The 21,428-nt window shown below is 44.7% G+C and overlaps 1 protein-coding gene across 1 annotated transcript in view; it reads left to right on the top strand.

The window, feature by feature from the left end:
* Positions 1-21,256, top strand: part of E2F5 (E2F transcription factor 5) — a 50,628-nt gene extending 29,372 nt beyond the window's left edge. The window contains exons 5-9 of the mRNA XM_040354558.1: positions 1,643-1,707; positions 2,598-2,826; positions 4,911-5,108; positions 17,717-17,761; positions 20,820-21,256. Coding sequence (XP_040210492.1) covers positions 1,643-1,707; positions 2,598-2,826; positions 4,911-5,108; positions 17,717-17,761; positions 20,820-20,929 — 647 coding nt within the window. The 3' untranslated portion in view covers positions 20,930-21,256. The remainder of the gene's footprint in view (positions 1-1,642; positions 1,708-2,597; positions 2,827-4,910; positions 5,109-17,716; positions 17,762-20,819) is intronic.
* The last annotated feature ends 172 nt before the right edge of the window (positions 21,257-21,428 follow it).

Below are 21,428 nucleotides of genomic sequence, written 5' to 3' on the forward strand. Positions count from 1 at the left end.
GAAGCCTAATTTGCTCTGGTGGGGGAAGCTTTACTGCTGGCAATTGCAGCTGTAGGCATGTGCCAAAGTCTTAAGGCTCGTCACATGATAGCGGAAGCCTACTAATGGAGATATGGAAACAAGCCGAAACCTGGAGTTTCCCACATGCCTTTAGTATAACCTTGAAAGACTTGTGCATCAACTTTCTTGTCCATACACGTGTGCAGGAAATGATGGTTGATCAGGGGCATTACCCTGCAAGAAGCATGTGAAGCATTTTACCCCTTTCAAGAGGAATGATTGTTTGGTCCTGCCTTGGATAATTGCATTGAGAAGGAGGCTATGGATAAGGGTGCTGTTGCTGCTTAAAAAGAAGGCTAAACCCAAGTTTCAAATGCCTGCCGCTCTCTACTTTTTAAAACGCATTCCTTTTGCCATTTTCTGCTTCCAAACCCCAGTCTCCGTTCTGTAAAAACGGACTTCAAAGCTCGCTAAGCTGCAGAACATGCCCCCTTCACAATAGAGGCGTCCCATTTGCTCCAATAAGGGGGGCATTGGCAGGCCTTTGCAAAGGTTGGGCAGGGGAGGATTGCAGTTGAGAAGGCCTGCAATGTAGTGGCTCGTGGCTGCAAGCTGGATTTTCAAAAATTCCCCCTCCATGTTTTCTGCTTTCAAATGCTGGTTCGAATCCACCAAAAAATTTTGCTATTTTTCAAGCCCTCCATATTTTCTCAAGGAGTCGTCATTCCAGTTTCAGAGGGCAGATAGTTTCCCAGTTTCTAATATAGTGATGTTAGTCTCATCTTGGATCTCAAGAGAAAAAACAAGTTTCTATGAGCGCAGAAGTTCCAGATGTAATTGATGCCGTCAGCGGTGGCTTCTCTCCAGCTCGTTCCATCTTGCCAACGGTTTCTTCAGTTTGTAATAGACTGCCACTTTCAGTTTGTGGCCTTTCTGTTCAGCCTGTCCACAGCTTCCAGAGTGTTCATCAGTGTTCCTCCTTGCTCCCACTGCTTTTAATCACAGCCAGTGAGACAATAGGGTGGGGGAAGGGGGGCCAAGCTGCAGCAGTGCTTATGGTTGCATAGGGCAGTGGCTTGGGAGCGAGCATGCAGTGGTGCCCCCAGGGCAAGCGGTTTGCTCTGGGGGCACTGCTTTTGAGCAGGAGCCAGGAGCTGGTAGGGGACCCGAAAAGAGGATCGGAGCTGCTGTGTGCAAAACCAATGCACAGAACAGGCAAGTATGACATGTTTAAAAAAAAAAAAAACACAAAGCTTTAATACAACTTGAAGCCTCTTCTTGTGGGGGTGAAGAGGTTACGAAATTTTTGGTCTGTGCGTTTTTTTTGCCAATGTTCAAATACCTTGGGGTAGCAACATAACTGTTTTGTTATGGAGAGGAAGATATCTGGTGTCCTGTTATGTACAGGTAAACTTTTTTTTTTTTTTTTTTTTATTTATTTTCTCATAGCATGGCATTAACAATTCTTTTGAGAAATTTTCACTTTTTGCCTTGTAATGCTCTGTAATTAACTTTGCGCCTGCAGGGCTTTTGGCAAAGCTGCAAACTCTGCTCAAGGGTCTTTTTTATTCATGAAAAATATTTAGTTTGCGATTTTTATTCTGTTTTAGAATGTATTGAACATGATTACTTTGTTGCTTAGGTGACACCCTTTTGGCAGTTCAAGCTCCTTCTGGTACACAACTAGAAGTTCCCATTCCAGAAATGGTAAGAATGGCTCATGTGTAAACGAGGTCTACCAATGAATTTCTTTTGGCCTGGCCAATATACATTATAAGCATTTTGGTATATCTATTCAAAAAGTGCCAAAAACGAATGCAGCACCACCGGCAAACTGATTATTTATTTATTTATTTATATACTGTACTTATTGGCATATAACACTCACTTTTTTTTTTTACCCTGAAAATAGAGGGTAAACTGTGCCTGCGTGTTATACGCAGGGGGCCGTGGAAAGTTTTCTTTCTAAAACTTTGCCCTTAAAGTATGTATGTATAATTTTTTTTTTTTTTTTTTTTGGTAAAGTTGGTTCATTTATTTCTACCTTTTTTATTTTTATCAGAACGCTGCCACCTGGTGGCTTCTTGCTTTTCATTGGTAAAAATAAAATACAATTTTTATCATTATTTGTTTTACAATCTGTTTAAAAGTATGCTGAGATTAAGATGTATGGCTTCTTTAAAATTTGCAGGCAACGATCACTGAAAGAGGGAACCGGTCTGATATTGCTTGCTTGTCAGAGCTTTTAATCTGCGGCCTTGCCCTGTAACATTGCTTGTAATGTGTTTTGTGAGTGAGATGGATGATGTACTTTCGCTGCTTTCAGTTAAGCTACATCAGTATATTTAATCAACAGACAATGCTGAAATATCCAGACACGCTGTCTGAGATGAACAGAAGATTGAATGTAAATTAATACCCAGCAGTGGAACACAAAGCACGGTGTGGGTTTTTTTTGCCCGACATGGGGATTTTTAAATGGAACGATCTGAACATAATATAAACTGTGAGCTTTTGTTACTGAAATTGAGCAAATGGCTTTTGTTTTCTCATGACTTCTCACAATGGTGTTTTTTTGTTTCCCCCCCTTTCTTCAGGGCCAAAATGGACAAAAAAAGTACCAGATCAGTTTAAAGAGTAGCTCTGGGCCAATTAATGTGCTGCTTATTAATAAGGAATCTAGCACATCAAAGCCTGTTGCTTTCCCAGTGCCCCCACCTGATGACATCACACAGTCTGACACTTCCAGTAGTTCTAGGAAACCACCCACCCAAAATCCTCGGCCAGAGGAAGCGCAGCATAACAACCTACCACAGCCCAGTACAAGTAGGTAATCATAGGAGTACATGGAGGCTGAATTAAGTATTTTTAATATTTTGGCATGGAACTCACACATTTTTGTATGGGAGATTTCATTATTAAAATTTAAAAACCTGTCTATGGTCATTCTAGGCTCTTGGCATTTGCCACGTTTGCTGTTAGGAGGTCACTTCGCTCTACATGCAGAGCCTTTCTATACCAGTGGCTTATAAGATATTACTACTCTATATTGTGAATTTGCGTGTGTATAAATCTTTCAGATGTTGGGGGTCCGTTCACACTACAATGATGTGTGGTCAACAAGCGGTCTGCGACGATTTCCTGCACCGCAATCCAATTGCATTGTTTTTGTGATCTGCAGTGGCTTTCAGTGCAAAGTTAATGACACCCCAAATGCAGTTCGCAAACGCACTGCGTTTACCCCCACTGGATCGCACGTTACAAAAGTACAACGCGATCCGGTTGCAGTGCATTTCTAGTAGTGCATGCACCATCTTTTTGTTGCGATGGGCTGAAATTGCACAGAACTGCATGTGAATTGTACAGGAACTGCACAGCATTACTGTACAATTCACATGCAGTTCCTACTGTCAATGGGCCTTTATGGTCGTACCATGCAACTCCTTATATTGCATGAATAAGAATATTGGGAGGGGCATAATGGCCTAACTTTGACTCCATCAGGGCATTTAATTTTACTAGCAATGTGCTGGGGTATCCTTTCTAAGGGTATGCACCTGTAGAAGATGACTGCACACTTGAGTTTTTACAGATAAGGTGTTGCGATCTGTTGTGTCTGCATTTTAATTGCGCTTGGTTTCCACACAAACCCAATCTGTATATCCTTGTTTTTGCTATATAGAATTATAGATGACTAGATTGGCCTTGTGTACCAATGGGGTAGATTTTATTTATTAAAACGGGTGCAGCTCTGTATGGTAGCCAATCGGCTTCTAACCTCAGCCCGTTCAAATAAGCTTTGACAAAAAGGCCTGGAAAGCCGATTGGTTTTAATGCAGAAATAAGCCTGATTTTGCACTCTTCAACTTTAGTAAATAAACCCCCCCGTGTCCCTACTAAGAACAAGAGTTTTATCAAATCCATCAGTGCGCTTCTTACTTTCAGGGAAGGTCTTCTGTGGACTGGTGACTGAGGACAATAACTGCAGTTTTTTTATAAAGCATATTAATCCAGGGGTCGACCATATCCGGGCGCCAGGTCGCAACTGCGACAAATTGTGACCTGGCGCCAGCCGGTAATTGAGGCCGCGGCCTCATTTACCGGCCGCCGCGATCGTGCGGTGGGGGCGCACGGAGGCACAGGATCCTGTGTCTCTGTGCGCGATCGCGGCTGGCGGCCGGTAATTGAGGCCGCGGCCTTGTCAAGTCCCAAGCTCTTCCTTCTGTGAGCTGGCGCCATCTGGTGGTGGCCGTTGGCATTACAAGTTAAACAGCAATTCTGATATGTAATTTTTCACTATATTCACTGCCGTCTCCTTCCCTCTGATTAGAACCCCCAAACATTATATATATTTTTTATTTTAACACCCTAGAGAAAAAAATGGCGATCGTTGCAATACTTTCTGTCACGCCATATTTGCGCAGCGGTCTTTTTGGGAAAGAATAACACTTTTTATTAAAAAATCAGACCACAGTAAAGTTATCCCAATTTTGTTTTAATATTGTGAAAGATAATGTTACGCAGAGTAAATTGATACCCAACATTTCACGCTTCAAAATTGCGTCCGCTCGTGGAATGCTAACAAACTTTTACCCTTTAAAGTCTCCATAGGCGATGTTTGAAAAAATCTACAGTTTGCATGTTTTGAGTTAGAGGAGGTCTAGAGCTAGAATTATTGCTCTCCCTCTACCAATCGCGGCGATACCTCACGTGTGGTTTGAATACTGTTTACATATGCGGGCGCTACTCACGCATGTGTTCGCTTCTGCGCGTGAGCTCGGTGGGACGGGGGCGTTTTCTGGCTCCTAACTTTTTTAGCTGGCTCCTAGATTCCAAGCAAATTTGTCAAACCCTGTGTTAATCTAAAATTTCTATGATTGATTTTGGTTCATTTTAATTTATCTTTGTAGATGAAAATATGCAGGCGAGCATTACTGCAAGTAGCTTTTCAGAACTGCCAGATTCGTTATTATATCCTTCACTAACTTCAGATCTAACTCAGACTACTGCCAGCTCAAGTGATTACCAACCACAGCTGCTTCCCCTGGATGTCAGCAATATCCTCAAACCTAATTCATTCGACATAACAAAAATGGATGACCAAGAAGGTGCGTTTTTTTTATTTAAGCTAAAGTTTTGAAAGTTCTTTCAAGCGTCCGTAAAATGTAAGTCCTAGAGTGTTATAGAATGATCGTAACTCTTCCCTGGGCTTTCAGAATATTCACTGCTGACTCGGCACATCCAGATGTAGAAAGCATTTTGACTATTGTGTGTCTTTAGTAGTGGACTTAATTTCTAGTCGCTTTCTCCTCCCTGTCTGGGCACACTGACTTCTCTCGGCCATTTTTTGTTGCTGTGTCTATACCGCCACATTCTGCTTTAGGCAGTTATTTTGGTCCAGCCAATGATGGCACAGATAGTGGGCCATAGTACACACTTTCTTTTTTACTTTTCTGGACTGTTGACTTCCCTGGCGGTAATCTGGGGGGAAATCCAGTACCATTAGCGGTATCCCCGAGCCAGACTTGGGATTGCATCACAGTATCCAGGCGGAGTTTACTTGCCTTGTCCCATGGATCCTGCGATGTCTCTCCCCGCTGTGTGAGCGGTCTCCTCGCTTGATTCACACAGTGCCTAAGTCCTACGACACACGGGGGCGAAGATCGGTTCCAAATTCAAAAAATAAAACACAGTACACATACAGTAATCTGTAAGATTACTGTATAAAATGCACAGTGCCCCCTTTGTCCCTAGTGGTCTGTCCAGTGTCCTGCATGCACTTTTATATTATAAAAACTGTTCTTTTTGCCTGGAAACTGTAGATTGTCCATAGCAACCAAAAACTGTCCCTGTATGTCAAAAGTGGTTTTAGAGCAGCTAGAAAACAGCGATAATAAATTAGAATCACTTGCAGAATTGAGTGATAGTGATTTGTGGGGAAATACGTCATTAAACACTGAAAGTAATTTTTATTATGTATAGTTGTATTATAATTTATGATTTTGTGTTTCAAACTTTCATACCCGAGATGTCTACTAGACTTTTGTTACAATATAAAACACAAAATTTCTATGCAAAACAATTGTACCGCTTTCAGCACCTAAAATCTGAAAGAATAATGCCGCCAGGGAGGTTAAAGCATAAAATAAGGTGGGCTTTGGGTGCAGAGCTTTGTGCTCGGAGGACACCCAGGTGTGTTAGAATAGCAAATGAATATTCACTATTCTAACACTGGATCTCCTCTCTGCCAATCGGGATGTGCTGGTCTGATACCAGTTTCTCGATTGGCTGAAAGGACATGTGATCCTTTTGGTTGCCTAGGACGAGGGAGCTGCCGTGATCCACAGGAGGAGGAAGAAACCTGCCAGACACATAAAAATCTGATCTGCATACAAGTATCTAAACTTTGACCATCTCTCTTGAAAAGGTTTCTTTTAACCCAAATGTTTACAGCTTATAGATAAAGCTCTCGCAAATCCTAAACTGGGAGGAATATAGTTAAACCTGAAAATGTTTACTACATTTTTATTCTGTAGTAAACCAGTTTCTGTTGTACATTCTTTACAGGGTCCCCGTCCATTCAGGGCCTGTGATGGACTTTTGGACTTGTCTTAATGGCCTCAGTCTGAGATTTCTATTTTTTTTGTATTTCCACAAATTTGAATGGGAATGCCAAACCTGCTTAAGGGTGAACAAAAGTCCATCACATGCCACTGCCCTGTGTTCTACAACCTTCTCTCAACAGTCCCTATTTTCAGGTCTTTTTTTTATTTTTTTATAGGTCATTTAACCTCTTGCCGATCGCCCACCGTAGTTTTACGGCGGCAGGTCGGCTCGGCTGCGCAAAATCACGTAATAAAACTTGATTTCTCTTATCGTCCATGGACGGACATGGCTCCTTAAATCTTGACAAGTGGGTTATGTTCCATGTTTACAGGAGAGGACTAGGCAGAAACATGTTGGATAATTAAATACATGTTCTATTAACAGAGTTGAACAGCCCCGCACAGGGGGTGGTCCCTCCAGACATAACTCTCCTCACTGCAGCCTCGGGGGGGGCACCTGGTTGAGGGGACTGTGTCTGGCCTATGTGTTTACTGCTGGGGGTCCGCTTTTCTGGAGGTTTTGGGGTGCTGGGCAGCCTTTTTACGTTTTTTTTCTTTTTAAAATGCTGTGTTTTTCCGCCGTTCTGGCGGCGCTGGCACCATTTTTTGGGGGGTTTTAAAGTTTCTATTGAAAATCCCATTTGCGGCCATTTTGTTGTAGCCGCACCATGATACAGCATATTGCGGTCGGCCATTTTCCTGTGGCTGCTTCAGGCTCCATATGCTGCGCTCGGCGGCCATCTTGCCTGGGTTCTTGGCCTCTAGTGCTGATTCCTGCGGCGCCGTTCTCCTCACGCAGCACCTCACAGCTTATCTCATGGCTTTTCTCCTCACAAACACATGGCGGTGTGCTGGGTCGGGCAGCGGCGCTGAGCAGTCTCCTCCGGTGTGGTGAGTCCCCTGGGTAGACAATATTCCTGGACCAGAACCTTCCTTGTGAGGAAGACGCTTTAACTGGGTCGGGGCATAAGGCACTTGTCAGGGAGCTTATCAATGCTGTAAGGGACTCCCATAAGCTGGATAGTGCAGCTGAGGGCTCGGTGTCCTTTGGATCACACAAATCAGACCGCTCTGTTAAGGTTTTTTCCTTATGTGCCCTTCTTTGATAGATTCATTGATGCGGAATGGGAAAAGCCACAGAAGGCTTTTGTTTTGCGGTTTGGTACCCCTTTGAGGAGAACCTCCTTGAAGTGGACTTCTCCTCCGGTGGCGGACCCTCCAGTTGCCCGGTTAAACAAGGTGACCACTCTCCCTATAGAAGGAACTCCTGCTTTTAAGGATCAGCACTGTCCCGCTCCATGTTTACCATGCTGGGGTCTGCCTTGCAGCCTATTGTGGCCACTACTCAAGGGTCTCAGCCACTCACGGAGTGAGCATTTTGCACCAGACAGTGGAGGAGCACCGACTCTCTCCCGAAGTTATTAGGCTAGTGGACCAGCTGGTCCAGGGCCTCATATAGGTCTGTGATGCTTCATTGAATGCTGCGCCCTTGTTATCTAGGGCATCTGTTTCAGAATGGTTTTATGCACACGGTGGTGTAGTGGTTAACTCCATTACTTGGCAGCAAGAGTCATTGGTTCGAATCGGGACACTGACGCCAATCTGCCTGGAGCTTGCATTGTCGCTCCCTGTGTCTGCGTGGGTTTACTCCGGATACTCCGTTTTCCTCAAGGCATGTGTGCATACACCTACATAATATACATACACACTGTGTTTGTGTGTGTGTGTGTGTGTGTTATTTATGGGCAACCCTCTCAGGCCATCAAAGGCCCAGCTGGGGGGCTAATCCGTCCCTGGGTGCGTAAGCCGGCACCCAAATCATGCCAATGTATGTAGCCTTCCCTTCCTGTCTCTAGGTGGGAGGGTGCAAAATCCAGATTCAGACAAACAGACAGATATCTCACCGCTCCAGGTGAGCCCCGTGAGCAATCAAGGGTTGTTGAACCACCAAGGTGCTGGCAATGCTGATGATAGCAAATAAATGGACGAGAACTGGACAGCCGCACTCCAAAATCACTTAGTTGTCTTTTTATTTTTCAACTGCACAAACAGTCACTGCAAACCAACAAGATACAGTATGGCCGACGCGTTTCGCACTTACAGTCAGTGCTTGACTAAGCACTGACTGTAAGTGCGAAACGCGTCGGCCATACTGTATCTTGTTGGTTTGCAGTGACTGTTTGTGCAGTTGAAAAATAAAAAGACAACTTTTTTTAAGTGATTTTGGAGTGCGGCTGTCCAGTTCTCGTCCATTTATTTGCTATCTAGGTGGGAGGGGGCGGCTTGCAGGTTCACAATTTGGTGAAACCTCCCTGCTCTCCGACCAGTGGGTCTGCAAGGTGGTCTCTTCGGAGTACTAGATAGGGTTTCCTCCTATCCACAGAACAAAGTTCTTTCCTTGTGTCTTCCTCTCCCGGCCCGTCGGTCTGCCTTGGGCAATGTGGGACTTGCTAAGCTGCGGGGTCATTTTACCTTTCCTGCAGGACGAGAGGTTTGAGGTTTTCTATGGGCCTCAGGCCCTGAATACCTTTTGAACATCGGGTAGCTCCGCATGGCATCCATTCATTCGGTGGTAACTGCGCTTTTGATCTGAGCACTATGTGTTTTCAGCTAGGAGCTCGCACTTATCCTAACTATGTTGGGACAGCGAGGCTTTGCCTCATTGGCTACTTGGACGACTTTCTTCTGAGAGCAGCTTCTGTCTCAGACCTAGTGGATGTGTTATTCCCATTCAGACCCTCTGAAGATTCAGGTAGGTGTTAAACGTTTAGGCTAGAAGGTGTAGCTCAGTGGCAGCAAGCCCGCCTTCCATGTGTGCGACCCAGGGTTCAAATCCTGGGCATGCTAGGTTTCCGACTCAGCGTTGGAGTATCTAGTGTTGATCCAGACTCCTCGGAGAAATTGCAGACTCTTGAGTCTGCGGTGAAGGTATTGGCATCATGCAATCTATCTTCTCTCCGGGCACCTGCTGGTCCGGGGCCTGTGGGTAGCCTCCTTCGAGGCGGTACTGTATGCCCAGTTCCACACTTGGGTTTTCCAGGGGAAATACTGTCCAGGTGGTAAAAATCTCTTGTCTCTGAAATCGTCAGATTCCAGTGCGCCACCTAGTCGGTCTCTTCGGTCCTGGAAGTTGGTCGGTGTTTACGACTGATGCCAGCCTCACAGGTTGTGGGGGCACCTGGGGGGGGGGGGGGGTCTAGTCGGCCCTGAGTCGCTGGACTTGCGTGGACTTACGGCCACACCTCCCTGAATGTGCCTGCTCTTGTCTGGTCTCTGTAGCTACCCAGTGGTCGAGGAGGTTGCAAGGTCAACCGATTTGGTTTCAGCCAGACAACGCCACAGCGTTCTACCGGCAGGCGGACTATGGGAGTCGCCAGACTGGTCTTTGTTCTTTTGTTTTTCGGCTCCCTTGCAGGAGGTGAGCCTCACAGGGCATGGATCTCCTGTCGAAGTTAGTGGCCAGGTCTAGTGATCTGATACAGACGCGTCAGTCGTGCTGGTGGCCCTGTGGGGTCTGTATTGGCTGCTCCACAGAATGGAGGCTGAGATGATTCTAATTGCTCCAGATTGACCTTGGCGTCCTTGGTACGCAGATATCTGGCGCCTGGTAGCGGAGGTACCCTGATGGTTACCAGGGTCCGTCTGTCTCGAGGTCCTCCTGTTGTACAGTCACTGACTTGCTCAACATGGCTATTGGAAGCCAGACTTTTAAGTGACCGTGGTCTGTCCGACTCGGTCATCTCAACAATGCTGAGGGCACGGTAGTCTTCTGGAGGATCTACCATCGCGCCTGGCAGGCCTAAATCTCTTGGTGCGAAGGGATGGAGTGACGTCCACGTACTCGGTGTCCATGGTCCTGCTGTTTTTACAGCTTGGAGTGGATCTTAAAATTGCTTAAAAGCACCGTTTGGGGGCAGATTTCAGCCTTGGCTGTGTTCTTTCAGTGGCCTTTTTGCGGCCCGTTCCCTGCTGTGAGTGCATTTCTGATGCTGCTTTCGGCCGCTAGTTTTTGCAGGTGACTGTTTAAAGTTGCACCTCCTCCGTTGAGGAGCTCTGCTTGTTTTGGGGTGAAGTTAAAATTGATTTTACTGATATATTTTCCACCCCTCGTTTTTCACACAGCTTAGGGACTTCCCACTTGTCAAGATTTAAGGAGCTGTGTCCGTGCATGGACGATGAGAGAAAATAGGATTTTTTTTTTTTTTGTACTCACCGTAAATGAGTCCATGGACGGACACAGCACCCACCCCTCCTTTTTTAGGTTTGTACTGCTTGTTACGAACTGAGGCTGCATGCTGCAGTGAGGAGGGTTGTCTGGAGGGACAGCCCCCTGGACGGGGCTGTTCAACTCCATTAAATACATGTAATATTAAACAATCTAACATGTTTCTGCCTAGTCCTCTCCTGTAAACGGGGAACATAACCCACTTGTCAAGATTTAAGGAGCTACGTCCGTCCATGGATTTTACGGTGAGTACAAAAAATCCTATTTTTGCTTTGCAGCCACTAGGGGCGCGTGCCCTGGTGACGATGCGAGTGCCCGGCGGGCGCGATCACCGCTGGGCACCCGCGATCGCTTGTTGCAGAGAGCACCGGGAGCAGGGCCGGATTAACAATGGGGCTGATGGAGCTGCAGCTCCAGGCCCCTTTCTCTAGATAGGCCCATTTGCCCAAAAAAAAAAAAAAAAATTTTTTTTTTTTTTTTTTCTAAGATCGAATTTGGGGGGTTGTAGCTCGATGACCAGAGGTCACAGAAACCCCACATTTGGGGGTAGGCATGGGAAGAGCTACCCCACAACTGGTCAAAATATGGGACGGCTATCATTTATGGTTCCGTCAGAAGCTACATTCAGAGCGGCCAATATAAATACAAGCTGACACACTACAGCAGACTGATAGGATCACAGTGCTTATAATAATTATTTGTATGTTACTCATGGTAATTAACCCCTTGCCACCCACGCCAATTCTGACACTTCTCTACTACATGTAAAAATCATCATTTGTTTTTTGCTAGAAAATTACTCTATGGTGGTCTTTGCACTTTTTATGTTGCAGGGTACAGAGCTGCACGATTCTGGCTAAAATGAGAATTGCAATTTTTTTGCTTAGAAGATAGATCACGATTCTCTCACGATTGTTGCGGCATAACATCATTTTTTTTTTTTGTTTTAATGTGAATCACATTAAAACAAAAAAAAAAAATGGGCTAACTTCACTGTTTTGTTTTTATGGTTTTTATTATTCATTGAAGTGGGAAAATGCAGTGTGACATAACATATTGCAGCAATAGCCATTGTATTCCCTAGAGTCTCTGCTAAAATATATATAATGTTTGGCAGTTCCAAGTAATTTTCTAGCAAATAATATTGCTTTCTAACTTAAACAAGTGTTGGACTTTAAGTGGTTAAATTTAGTTACAATGTTTCATTTTGTTTACAAACTTCGCAGACTGCCCAGATTTGTTCTTTACACACAGAAGTGTATCCCTTTGATCTAAGAAGGAAGTGTCAGTTACAATGTTTCCTGTTAAAAACTTGGCAGACTGCCCAGATATTTTCTTTTGACAGCTGAAAGTCTCTCCACTTGTTATATGAAAGAATCAGCAAACTCTGCATTGAAGATCGTCAGGGGGGTTGAATCGAGATCACGATTTTTTAACGATTAATTGTGCAGCTCTAGCACGGTATTTGCGCAGCAATTTTTCAAACATGTTTTTTTGGAAAAAAATGTTTCATTCGTTAAAATAAGTTAGTTAGTTAAGTTAGCACAATTTTTTTTGGTATCCTAAGCGACGCTTTACATTTTTTTAGGTTACATGTTTAGAGTTACAGAGGAGGTCTAGTACTAGAATTATTGTTCTTGCTCTAACAATCGTGGCGTATGTAACCTGTGTGTATCTGGCTCTGATACTACCAGTGCCTACCCAGCCACTGACTAGTATCTCTCCCCAGCCTGTCCCCACACACCCTCTCACCTGCTGACCTGTGGATGGGGGAATCACTCCTGCAGTGTTATTGTGTTCTGCCAGTGCGTACAATGATCAGTGTTGCTAACTTTAGCTGGCAGCACTGATTGTTTTAAGAAAAAAAAAACAGGCTGGTTGTACTCAAGTTGATTAATAGATTGACTTGTGTAAAACCAGCTAGCCCATACATAGATTGACTATGGCTGGTCTCTGCATAATTGGCGTAATTTCAATCCATGTATGACCCGCTTAACCACTACTCAGTCCCTAAATATCCTTCCACTCCTGTACATAGTGCTCACTGTCATACTCTCCACACTCCTCTCCTGTACATAATGCCCACTGTCATACTCTCCACACTTCTCTCCTATACATAGTACCCAATGTCATACCCTACACACTCCTCTCCTGTACATAGTGCCCACTGTCATACCTTCCACACTCCTCTCCTGTACATAGTGCCTGCTGTCATACACTTCTCTCCTGTACATAGTGCCCACTGTCATACCCTCCACACTCCTCTCCTATACATAGTGCCCACTGTCATACCCTCCACACTCCTCTCCTGTACATACCGCCCACTGTCATACCCTCCACACTCCTCTCCTGTACATAGTGCCCACTGTCATACCCTCCACACTCCTCTCCTATACATAGTGCCCACTGTCATACCCTCCACACTCCTCTCCTGTACATACTGCCCACTGTCATACTCTCCACACTTCTCTCCTATACATAGTACCCACTGTCATACCCTACACACTCCTCTCCTGTACATAGTGCCCACTGTCATACCCTCCACACTCCTCTCCTATACATAGCGCCCACTGTCATACCCTTCACACTCCTCTCCTGTACATAGTGCCTGCTGTCATACACTTCTCTTCTGTACTTAGTGTCCACTGTCGCACCCTCCACACTCCTCTCCTGTACATACTGCTCACTGTCATACCCTCCACACTCCTCTCCTATACATAGTGCCCACTGTCATACCCTCCACACTCCTCTCCTATACATAGTGTTCACTGTCATACCCTCCACACTCCTCTCCTATACATGGAGCCCACTATCATACCATCTACATTCCTCTCCTGTACATACTGCCCACTGTCATACCCTCCACACTCCTCTCCTGTACATACTGCCCCATCATACCCTCCACACCTCTCTGGTACGTACTACCCTCTGTCATACCCCCTCACTCTTCCTGTACATACTGCCCATTGTCAAACCCTTCACACTCCTCTCCTGTACATAGTGCTTTTTTCCGTACCCTTTGTACTCCTCTCCAGGGATGGACTGGCCATCGGGACTACCGGGAGATTCCCGGTGGGCCGATGGCTCTGTGGGCCAGTTTCAGAAAAAAAACAGAAATGCCTCTTATTTATTTTTTGTGTAGCGGGTACCCACAGCCCCACATCTTCACCCGGCCACCGTGGAGCTGATACAGGCACAAATTGTATGTCTCAAGCTAGATTTCCTAGCTGGTTGCTAGCCACACCTGCCGACTGGCGTCTGACAACCAGTGACGTCAGGCACACAGACACAGAAGGAGGCTGAGGCGGCCCGGCATTTACAGCAGAGCAGGACTTAACTTTCTCCTCCTCCGCGCCGAGTGCTTAGCTCCACCCACCTGCTCCTCTTGGTTCGGTGACATGCTCTCAGAGAGGGAGTGCTGTGTGTCATCCTCTTCTTCTGCTGCCTGTGCCCGACTTTTCCGCACTGCCTGAGTGCTGACTGAGTGAGCCAAGAGGAGAGCAGAACTTCCTATGCCTGCTGTGTCCCCACTGCTGTTTTCCCTGCTACCTGTTGGTGTTCGGGATCTGCAGGCAGCTGTCACTATGTCAGGTGACTTCAGGCATGCCCATACCAGCTCCCAAACTACAGCACAGTATTGGCCAATGGGGAAACAAACAGAAAGCAGCGGGAAATATGACAAGTGAGCCGGAGGGGACTTCAGCAACACCAGATGACATCAATGTACAAGGTAATAGATCAGTGACGAGTGTGAGGATCGGCTTTAGTGGTAAGCTCTGTAACATTAAACTAGTTCTGAAAGCTGTGATTCCTTAGGGGTTAACTTAGTAAAAGTGCAGTCAGTTACCCTCCATAGTGACTGAAGGGGTTAATTTGTACCTCTGATTTAAGATTAGAGTCTTTGGCAGCTTCTCTCTCCCCTTATCTTAGTTTGCAAGTTTTGCTGTATTGCGCTTTAACTATGTGCTCTGGTGTGGCTGATCTGAGTGTCCAGAATCATTACCTGGGGGTCAGTATTCAGAATGTGGAGAGATAACATTATTTTATCACTATAGTAGAGCCGCAGTATCTTATTCCATTGATAAGAAACACATCGGGACTCTAGTCAAGTCACAAACAGCATTGCCTGGCTATCTATGGATGTGCTATATGTTTAAGCTATTTATTTCTCCAATGATCTATTACTCCATGCTGTCATGTTAGGTTGCAGTAAATTGATATAAGAACAGGAATAAAGTATCTGCTTTCTACTGACAAGTCTAATAAGAGTGGTATTAGTATGTACTAATTTTATTTTCCTCAGACCATGTACACTGACATGAGAGCACCATATACAGTATGCCCAGTACATTTTGCTGATGGGATGCTGCTAAACTGATTCTTGGTGGATGTGGAAGGATATTTCTGTGGAGCTTTTCAGGGAGACTTCTATTCATTTATATTTAATTATATCTTAAATATAATTATATTTAATGTATCATTATTAAAGGTACTGTATATACATTGAGATTTATAGCAGCTGAATGAGGGGTCCACACATTATAGGGAGTGCAGTTTGACAATGCTGACAATTTGTAATGGTGAGGGCTTTATTAATTTAGCTTAGATCTAGAATGGCTTGCTATAGTTAAAGTTTAGCCCAGTTTTGTCCTTGTGTGTGGCCACATTTTTAGTCAAGGTTTTTCTTCTTTGACTGTGGTATCTCATGTGTCTCCCATATATATTGTTCCTAGAATCACCACTGTGTACTGCCTATAATAGAAATAAAGCAGAACGGCTAATGGACAGGGGGGGGGGGGGGGGGGGGGCGGGGACTTGGGTGGCCATCAGGGTTGGCCATGTCCGGCAAGCATGGGAGAGACCTGCCCATCAGATCACTTCCTAGTGCACAACCCGGCTCAGCCTCAGCACTGTTGCATTGCTGAAAGGCAGCCAATGGCTGTGCAGCAATGCGGTTTCTAAAATTCCAGCCAATGAGGCTGTAGCAATGTTCCTGCATGACATTAACCCTCCCACTTCACTTGTTCACACGTTTTTGTGCGTGTTTGCAAAATTAAAGTGGGCCAGTCGGGATGAAGTCCAGGGCCAAATTTTTGTCCCAGTCCAGCCCTGCTCCTCTCCTGTACATAGTGCCCACTGTTAGACCCTCCACATTCCTCTCCCTCACCTGCACATACTTCCCACTTATATACCGTCCATACTCCTCCCCTATGTCGCTTACCCACAAAAACAGTTCTTTAAAATTATACTGAATATCCTCAATGTTACCAGCTCTAGAATGGACACACTTTTGTTAGTTCAACTAAAGGAAATATCAGTTCTCATATTTGTTCTGCCCCATTATTAGTACTCATTTAAATTTGTGATTACTACTGTGATGTATAGAGGAACATCGGGGATCTCAGCTACTCTAAATATAGCACTTATATAAAAAAGTGGCCCTGAAAATATTTTTTAAATGTTGGCAACTGTGCACTTAGGCACTGCCCAAGGGCCATCGTCCACCGGGTCAGTAGGGGGCCCCATGAGAGGCTCCTGGGATCCTGTGATAATAAAGCGGTAGTAAACTTTCCTGACATTACTACTTTTTAGAGGCCCTGGGGTAGGTTATGCCACAACGTACAAGTATGCACAGCATATTAGCACATTAGTGTACACTTCAATTTTCAGACTGAGCCCTCCAGTGCTGCGATGAATCAGGCGGGGCCTGGGCACTTCCATCTTCACCCGGACTTCCTTCTGGGTTCTGTGCCTTTGGTCACTTGCCTTGGCTGGGCTGCGTTCATGTCATTCCCACGCATTTATTTATTATTTATTACACCCCATTCACACCTCCGCGACAAAACGCCCGACGCCGGCCGCTCGTGCCGCTGGAGGGGAGAATTCCCATTGCTGTCTATGAGATGGTTCACATCTCATAGACGCCGTACACCTGCGGCATGAAAAAAAGTCCCGGACCCTTTTTTTCAGGCGGCATTGGCGTTCGGCCATACAAAGCAATAGGAAGGATTTGTAAAAAAAAAAAAGTTACACTATTCGCGGCAAAATACGCCGCGTACGCGGCGTTACTTGTCGCGGAGGTGTGAATGCAGCCTAAAAGGCCCCACCAAAATCCTCAGCACCAGGCCCATGATGTTCTTAATCTGGCCCTGACCGGGAGTGGTGTGTAAAAACACACAGCTCCTGGTTCTTTTCAGGGGGAGAAATGACTGATCGCATGTTCCTACAATGTATAAACGGTGATCTGTCATTTCCCGTAGTCAGTCCCACCTCCACCCCCACCCTTCAGTTGGAACACAGAGGGAACATATTAACCCCTTCCTCGTCCCCTAGTGTTGCAGCACTAATAAAAGTCGCAGATCGCCGCCATTACTTTAAAAAAAAAAAAAAATGCCATAAATCTATCCCCTATTTTGTAGACGCTATGACTTTTGCGCAAAGCAATCAACGCTTATTGTGTTTTTTTTTTTTAAATATGTAGAAGAATACGTATCGGGCTAAACCTGAGGGAACATTGTTTGTTTATAGCGCAAAAAATGAAAACCGCAGAGGTGATAAAATGCCACCAAAGAAAGCTCTATTTGTGGGTGGGGGAGGACACCACGTCGCACGACCGCGCAATTGTCGGTTAAAGCGACGCAGTGCCGAATCGCAAAAAGTGGCCCGGTCATTGACCAGCAAAATGGTCAGGGGCTGAAGTGGTTAATGACTATCGCCATAGCGGTTTAGTTTGAGGGAAATCATGAAAACGTGATGTTGGGGAATGTCTAAACAATGCACATCCTTTCTGTGAAGCTGTAGTGTGTACTGCTGTTCTGTGCACCTACCTGATATATTGGCAAAAAATCTGAAATTATCTAAATGTTTTTATTTTTTTATTTTATAGGTCAGATAAGTGGTGACTTAATTGATGAGCTAATGTCTTCTGATGGTATGTAATGCCATTTCTTATTTTTATACACCGATCAGCTATAACGTTATGACCAATGACAGGTTAAGTGAATAACTGGTTACCTCCTTACAATGGCATCTGAAAGTCATGTACATAAGTATTCACAGGCTTTGCTCAATACTTTGTTGAAGCACCTTTGGCACCAACTTCTGCCCCACGTCTTGAGTATAACGCTACAAGCTTGGCCCACACACTTCTTTTTTTTTTTTTTTTTTGGGCAGTTTTTCTCATTCTTTTCTCATTCTTTGCATGACCTCTCAAGCTCCATCAGGTTGGATGGGGAGCATCATGGTACAGCCATTTTTTAGATATTTCCAGAGATGTTCAATCGGGTACAAGTCTGGGCTCTGGCTGGGCCACTCGGGGACATTCACTGCGTTTTCTCGTAGCCACACCTTAACTTGGCTGTGTGCTTGGGGTCATTGTCCTGTTGGAAAATGAACCTTTGCACTGGTCTGAGGTCCAGAGTGCTTTAAAGCAGGTTTTCATCAAGGGAGGGACTAGTCTCCCAGTTCCTGCTGCTGAAAAACATCCCCACAGCATGATACTGCCACCACCATGCTTCACTGTAGAGATGGTATTGGTCAGGTGATGAGCAGTGCCTGGTTTTCTCCGCCATTCAGGCCAAAGAGTTCAATCTTTATTTCATCAGACTGGTCAGTCCTTTAGGCAAGCTCCAGGCAGGCTGTTGTGTGCCCTTTTTACTGAGTGTCTTCTGTCTGGCCACTCTACTATGCAGGCCTGATTGGTGGAGTGCTGCAGAGATGGTTGTGCTTCTGGAAGGTTCTCTCCCCACAGAGCTCAGTCAGGAACCAAGAACCTGATGGTCGTTCTGACAAAGGCCCTTCTCCCTCTGATCTTTCAGTTTGGCTGGGCGGCCCGTTCTAGGAAGAGTCCTGGTAGTTCCAAACTTCCATTTACGGATGATGGCGGCCATTGGGACCTTCAAAGCTGCAGAATTTTGTCTGTACCCTTCGCCAGATCTGTGTCTCGATACAATCTTTTCTCTGAGGTCTACAAACAATTCATTGGCCTTCTTGGCTTGGTTTGTGCTCTGACATGCACTGTTAAAGGACAAGTATAGCCAAAGTTTGTTTTGCTGTACTTCTCCTATTGGTCACAGGAGTGCAGTTTGTTTTGCACTCCTGTGACCCTTTGTCAACAGAGCGGCTGAATGATGTCAGTCCAGGCTCCACATCATGACCACAGTCTGGATCTTCCAGGTGCCTGAACTGACACCTGGCTCAGCCTCTCAGTGAGCCGCTGAGAGCCTGAGCTGGCCGCTCCCACCCCCGCCACAGCCCAATGCTCCAGTGAGCGAGGAGGGAGCAGAGAGGGGTGACTGATTAGGCTACAGCTCTCTTCTCAGGGAGCTTTGAAAACCGAGCGATCGGCGGTGTTTGCTTGGTTCTGAGTGTAGAGGTGTCAGGACAGATGCAGCATCGGACTGATGCTGCATCTACCTAGGCAAGTATGAATATGGGGGGGCCTTGTATAGGTGTGTCTTTCCAAATTATATCCAATAAACTGAATTTACCACAGGTGGACTCCCAAGTTGTAGAAACGTCTCAAAGGACTATCAATGGAAACAGGATGCACCTGAGCTCAGTTTTGAGTGTCATGGCAAAGGCTATGAATACTTGTGTACATGTGATTTTTATTTTTGCAAAGATTTCAAACAAACTTCTTTCACATGTCATTATGGGGTATTGTTTGTAGAATTTTGAGGAAAATTATGAATTGAATGTGTTTTTGGAATAAGGCTGTAACATGACGAAATGTGAAATGCTGTAAATACTTTCCGGGTGCACTGTTTCCTATCTATCTCTCACATATACTACCCCTGTGACTACTTTCAGATTTAAAAGCGAAAAATGTATCCCCTAGTTTATTATTATTCATGGTTTATATAGCGCCAACAGTTTATGCATCACTTTACAATGTAGAGTGGGGACCGCACAATCGCAGTACAGTTCAATACAAAAGGTACAGGAGGGCCCGACTCTTGGAGCTTACATTCTAAAGGAAGGGGGTGGTGGTACAAAAATTATGGCTGCAGAGAATGATTTGATGGGGGTGGCTCGGGGACAGTTGTTGGGTGTAGGATAGGCTTCCCTGAATAAATTAGTTTTCAGGGTTCTCTTAAAGGTGGACAGGGTAGGGGCTGATCGGACATGGTAAACAGGGGTAGTGTGTCACCGTGGAAAAGTGTGTGATGGTTTTTATTGGCTTAATGCAAATCTTATTAAAAATGTAATTGCTTGTATAGCTTTGCAACCATTTTATAGTCACTGATTATTTTATGCATGTTGGCCCATTAGACTTTGGTGCACCTCAATTACCTACCCAAAAAAATGTTTTTAATGATTTTGTGCAGAATACAATAGCAAGCACACTGTACTATGCTGACAAGAATCCACCATATGTAGTAGGGAGAAAATGGCTTACTTTGGCTACACTAGTCTGTCCTATATTTGTATTTGAAGAAGAAGTTCATATTTTTGTTTACATCTGTATTTGGGGGTGTAACTTGTTCAGCAGTGACAGCAGGCGGGGGGTTCCTCACCTCTGCCTGCACAGCCATGCCATTCCTGAATGGGTATCTGTGAATGTGAACTCCAAGTTCCATCTTCCACTGTGGCAGATGGTTTGTAGCTCTTGTTGAAATACCAGGGCTCAGATGAGCACCCAAGACAGTTCTGCATCTCTGGAACTGTCTGCCCAGACTGATACATGGGCAGAGAATTCTCTGAAGTACTTGCAGGAACCTGACTTTTTACCTGTGACCCACTGATCGTGGGTGCACTGCTCTGCAGGCTGAAGTGTGTAGGTAAAAAAAGTAAATGCACATTTTTGCCATCAAAATCGTGTGCATTTTTTTTTACTCCACAGCCATTAAAGATGGTTGTCCCAAGATTATACCGTATAGATTTATATTTGTTTCTAAAGTGAATTTTAACCTTAAAAATGTCTGCTGGAAAAATCTTAACGGCTGTATATCGTATCTAATTTTCTGTGTTTGTTTTTTTTATCTCAGTGTTCCCTTTGCTGCGGCTTTCTCCCACTCCAGGAGATGACTACAACTTCAACTTGGATGACAGTGAAGGAGTTTGTGACCTCTTTGATGTGCAGATTCTAAATTATTAGATATAATTCCTCTTCTGGATTTCTGTCTACCTCCTTCCTGCCTTACACATCGTAGCATCAAAGTTGATGTGTTTTTTTTTTTTTTTTTCTCCTTTAACTTGGATTTATATTTTCATGTACAGTGAGATTAGATTATTTTTTTTTTTTTAAGTGAATTTTTTTTTTATATATTACTGAAATTGTTTTTAGAGCAAATACTTTATTCAGCAATTAGCAATGGATAATTATAAACCAAATTCCGTTGACATTGATTCTACACACAATTTGGTAAAGCTTTATTGGAAATCTGTTAATGAGTTAAAGGGCCCCGTGTTGCCTAACCAGCCATTTTGTTTATCTGCCTCCTTCCTTCAGTTCCCTCAAGTATTGTGTACTGCAGTGAAGTCACTAGATTTCAGTGACTTGATAGGTTTGTCAATATTTGTACACAACTTTTCATGCACAATGCCCCTCCTAGCTGATTAACAGCTCTTGCTGCAGACAACCATTAAGATGCTCT

The sequence above is a fragment of the Rana temporaria genome, chromosome 5 (assembly GCF_905171775.1).
Source record: "Rana temporaria chromosome 5, aRanTem1.1, whole genome shotgun sequence".
In the NCBI taxonomy this organism is placed as follows: domain Eukaryota; kingdom Metazoa; phylum Chordata; class Amphibia; order Anura; family Ranidae; genus Rana; species Rana temporaria.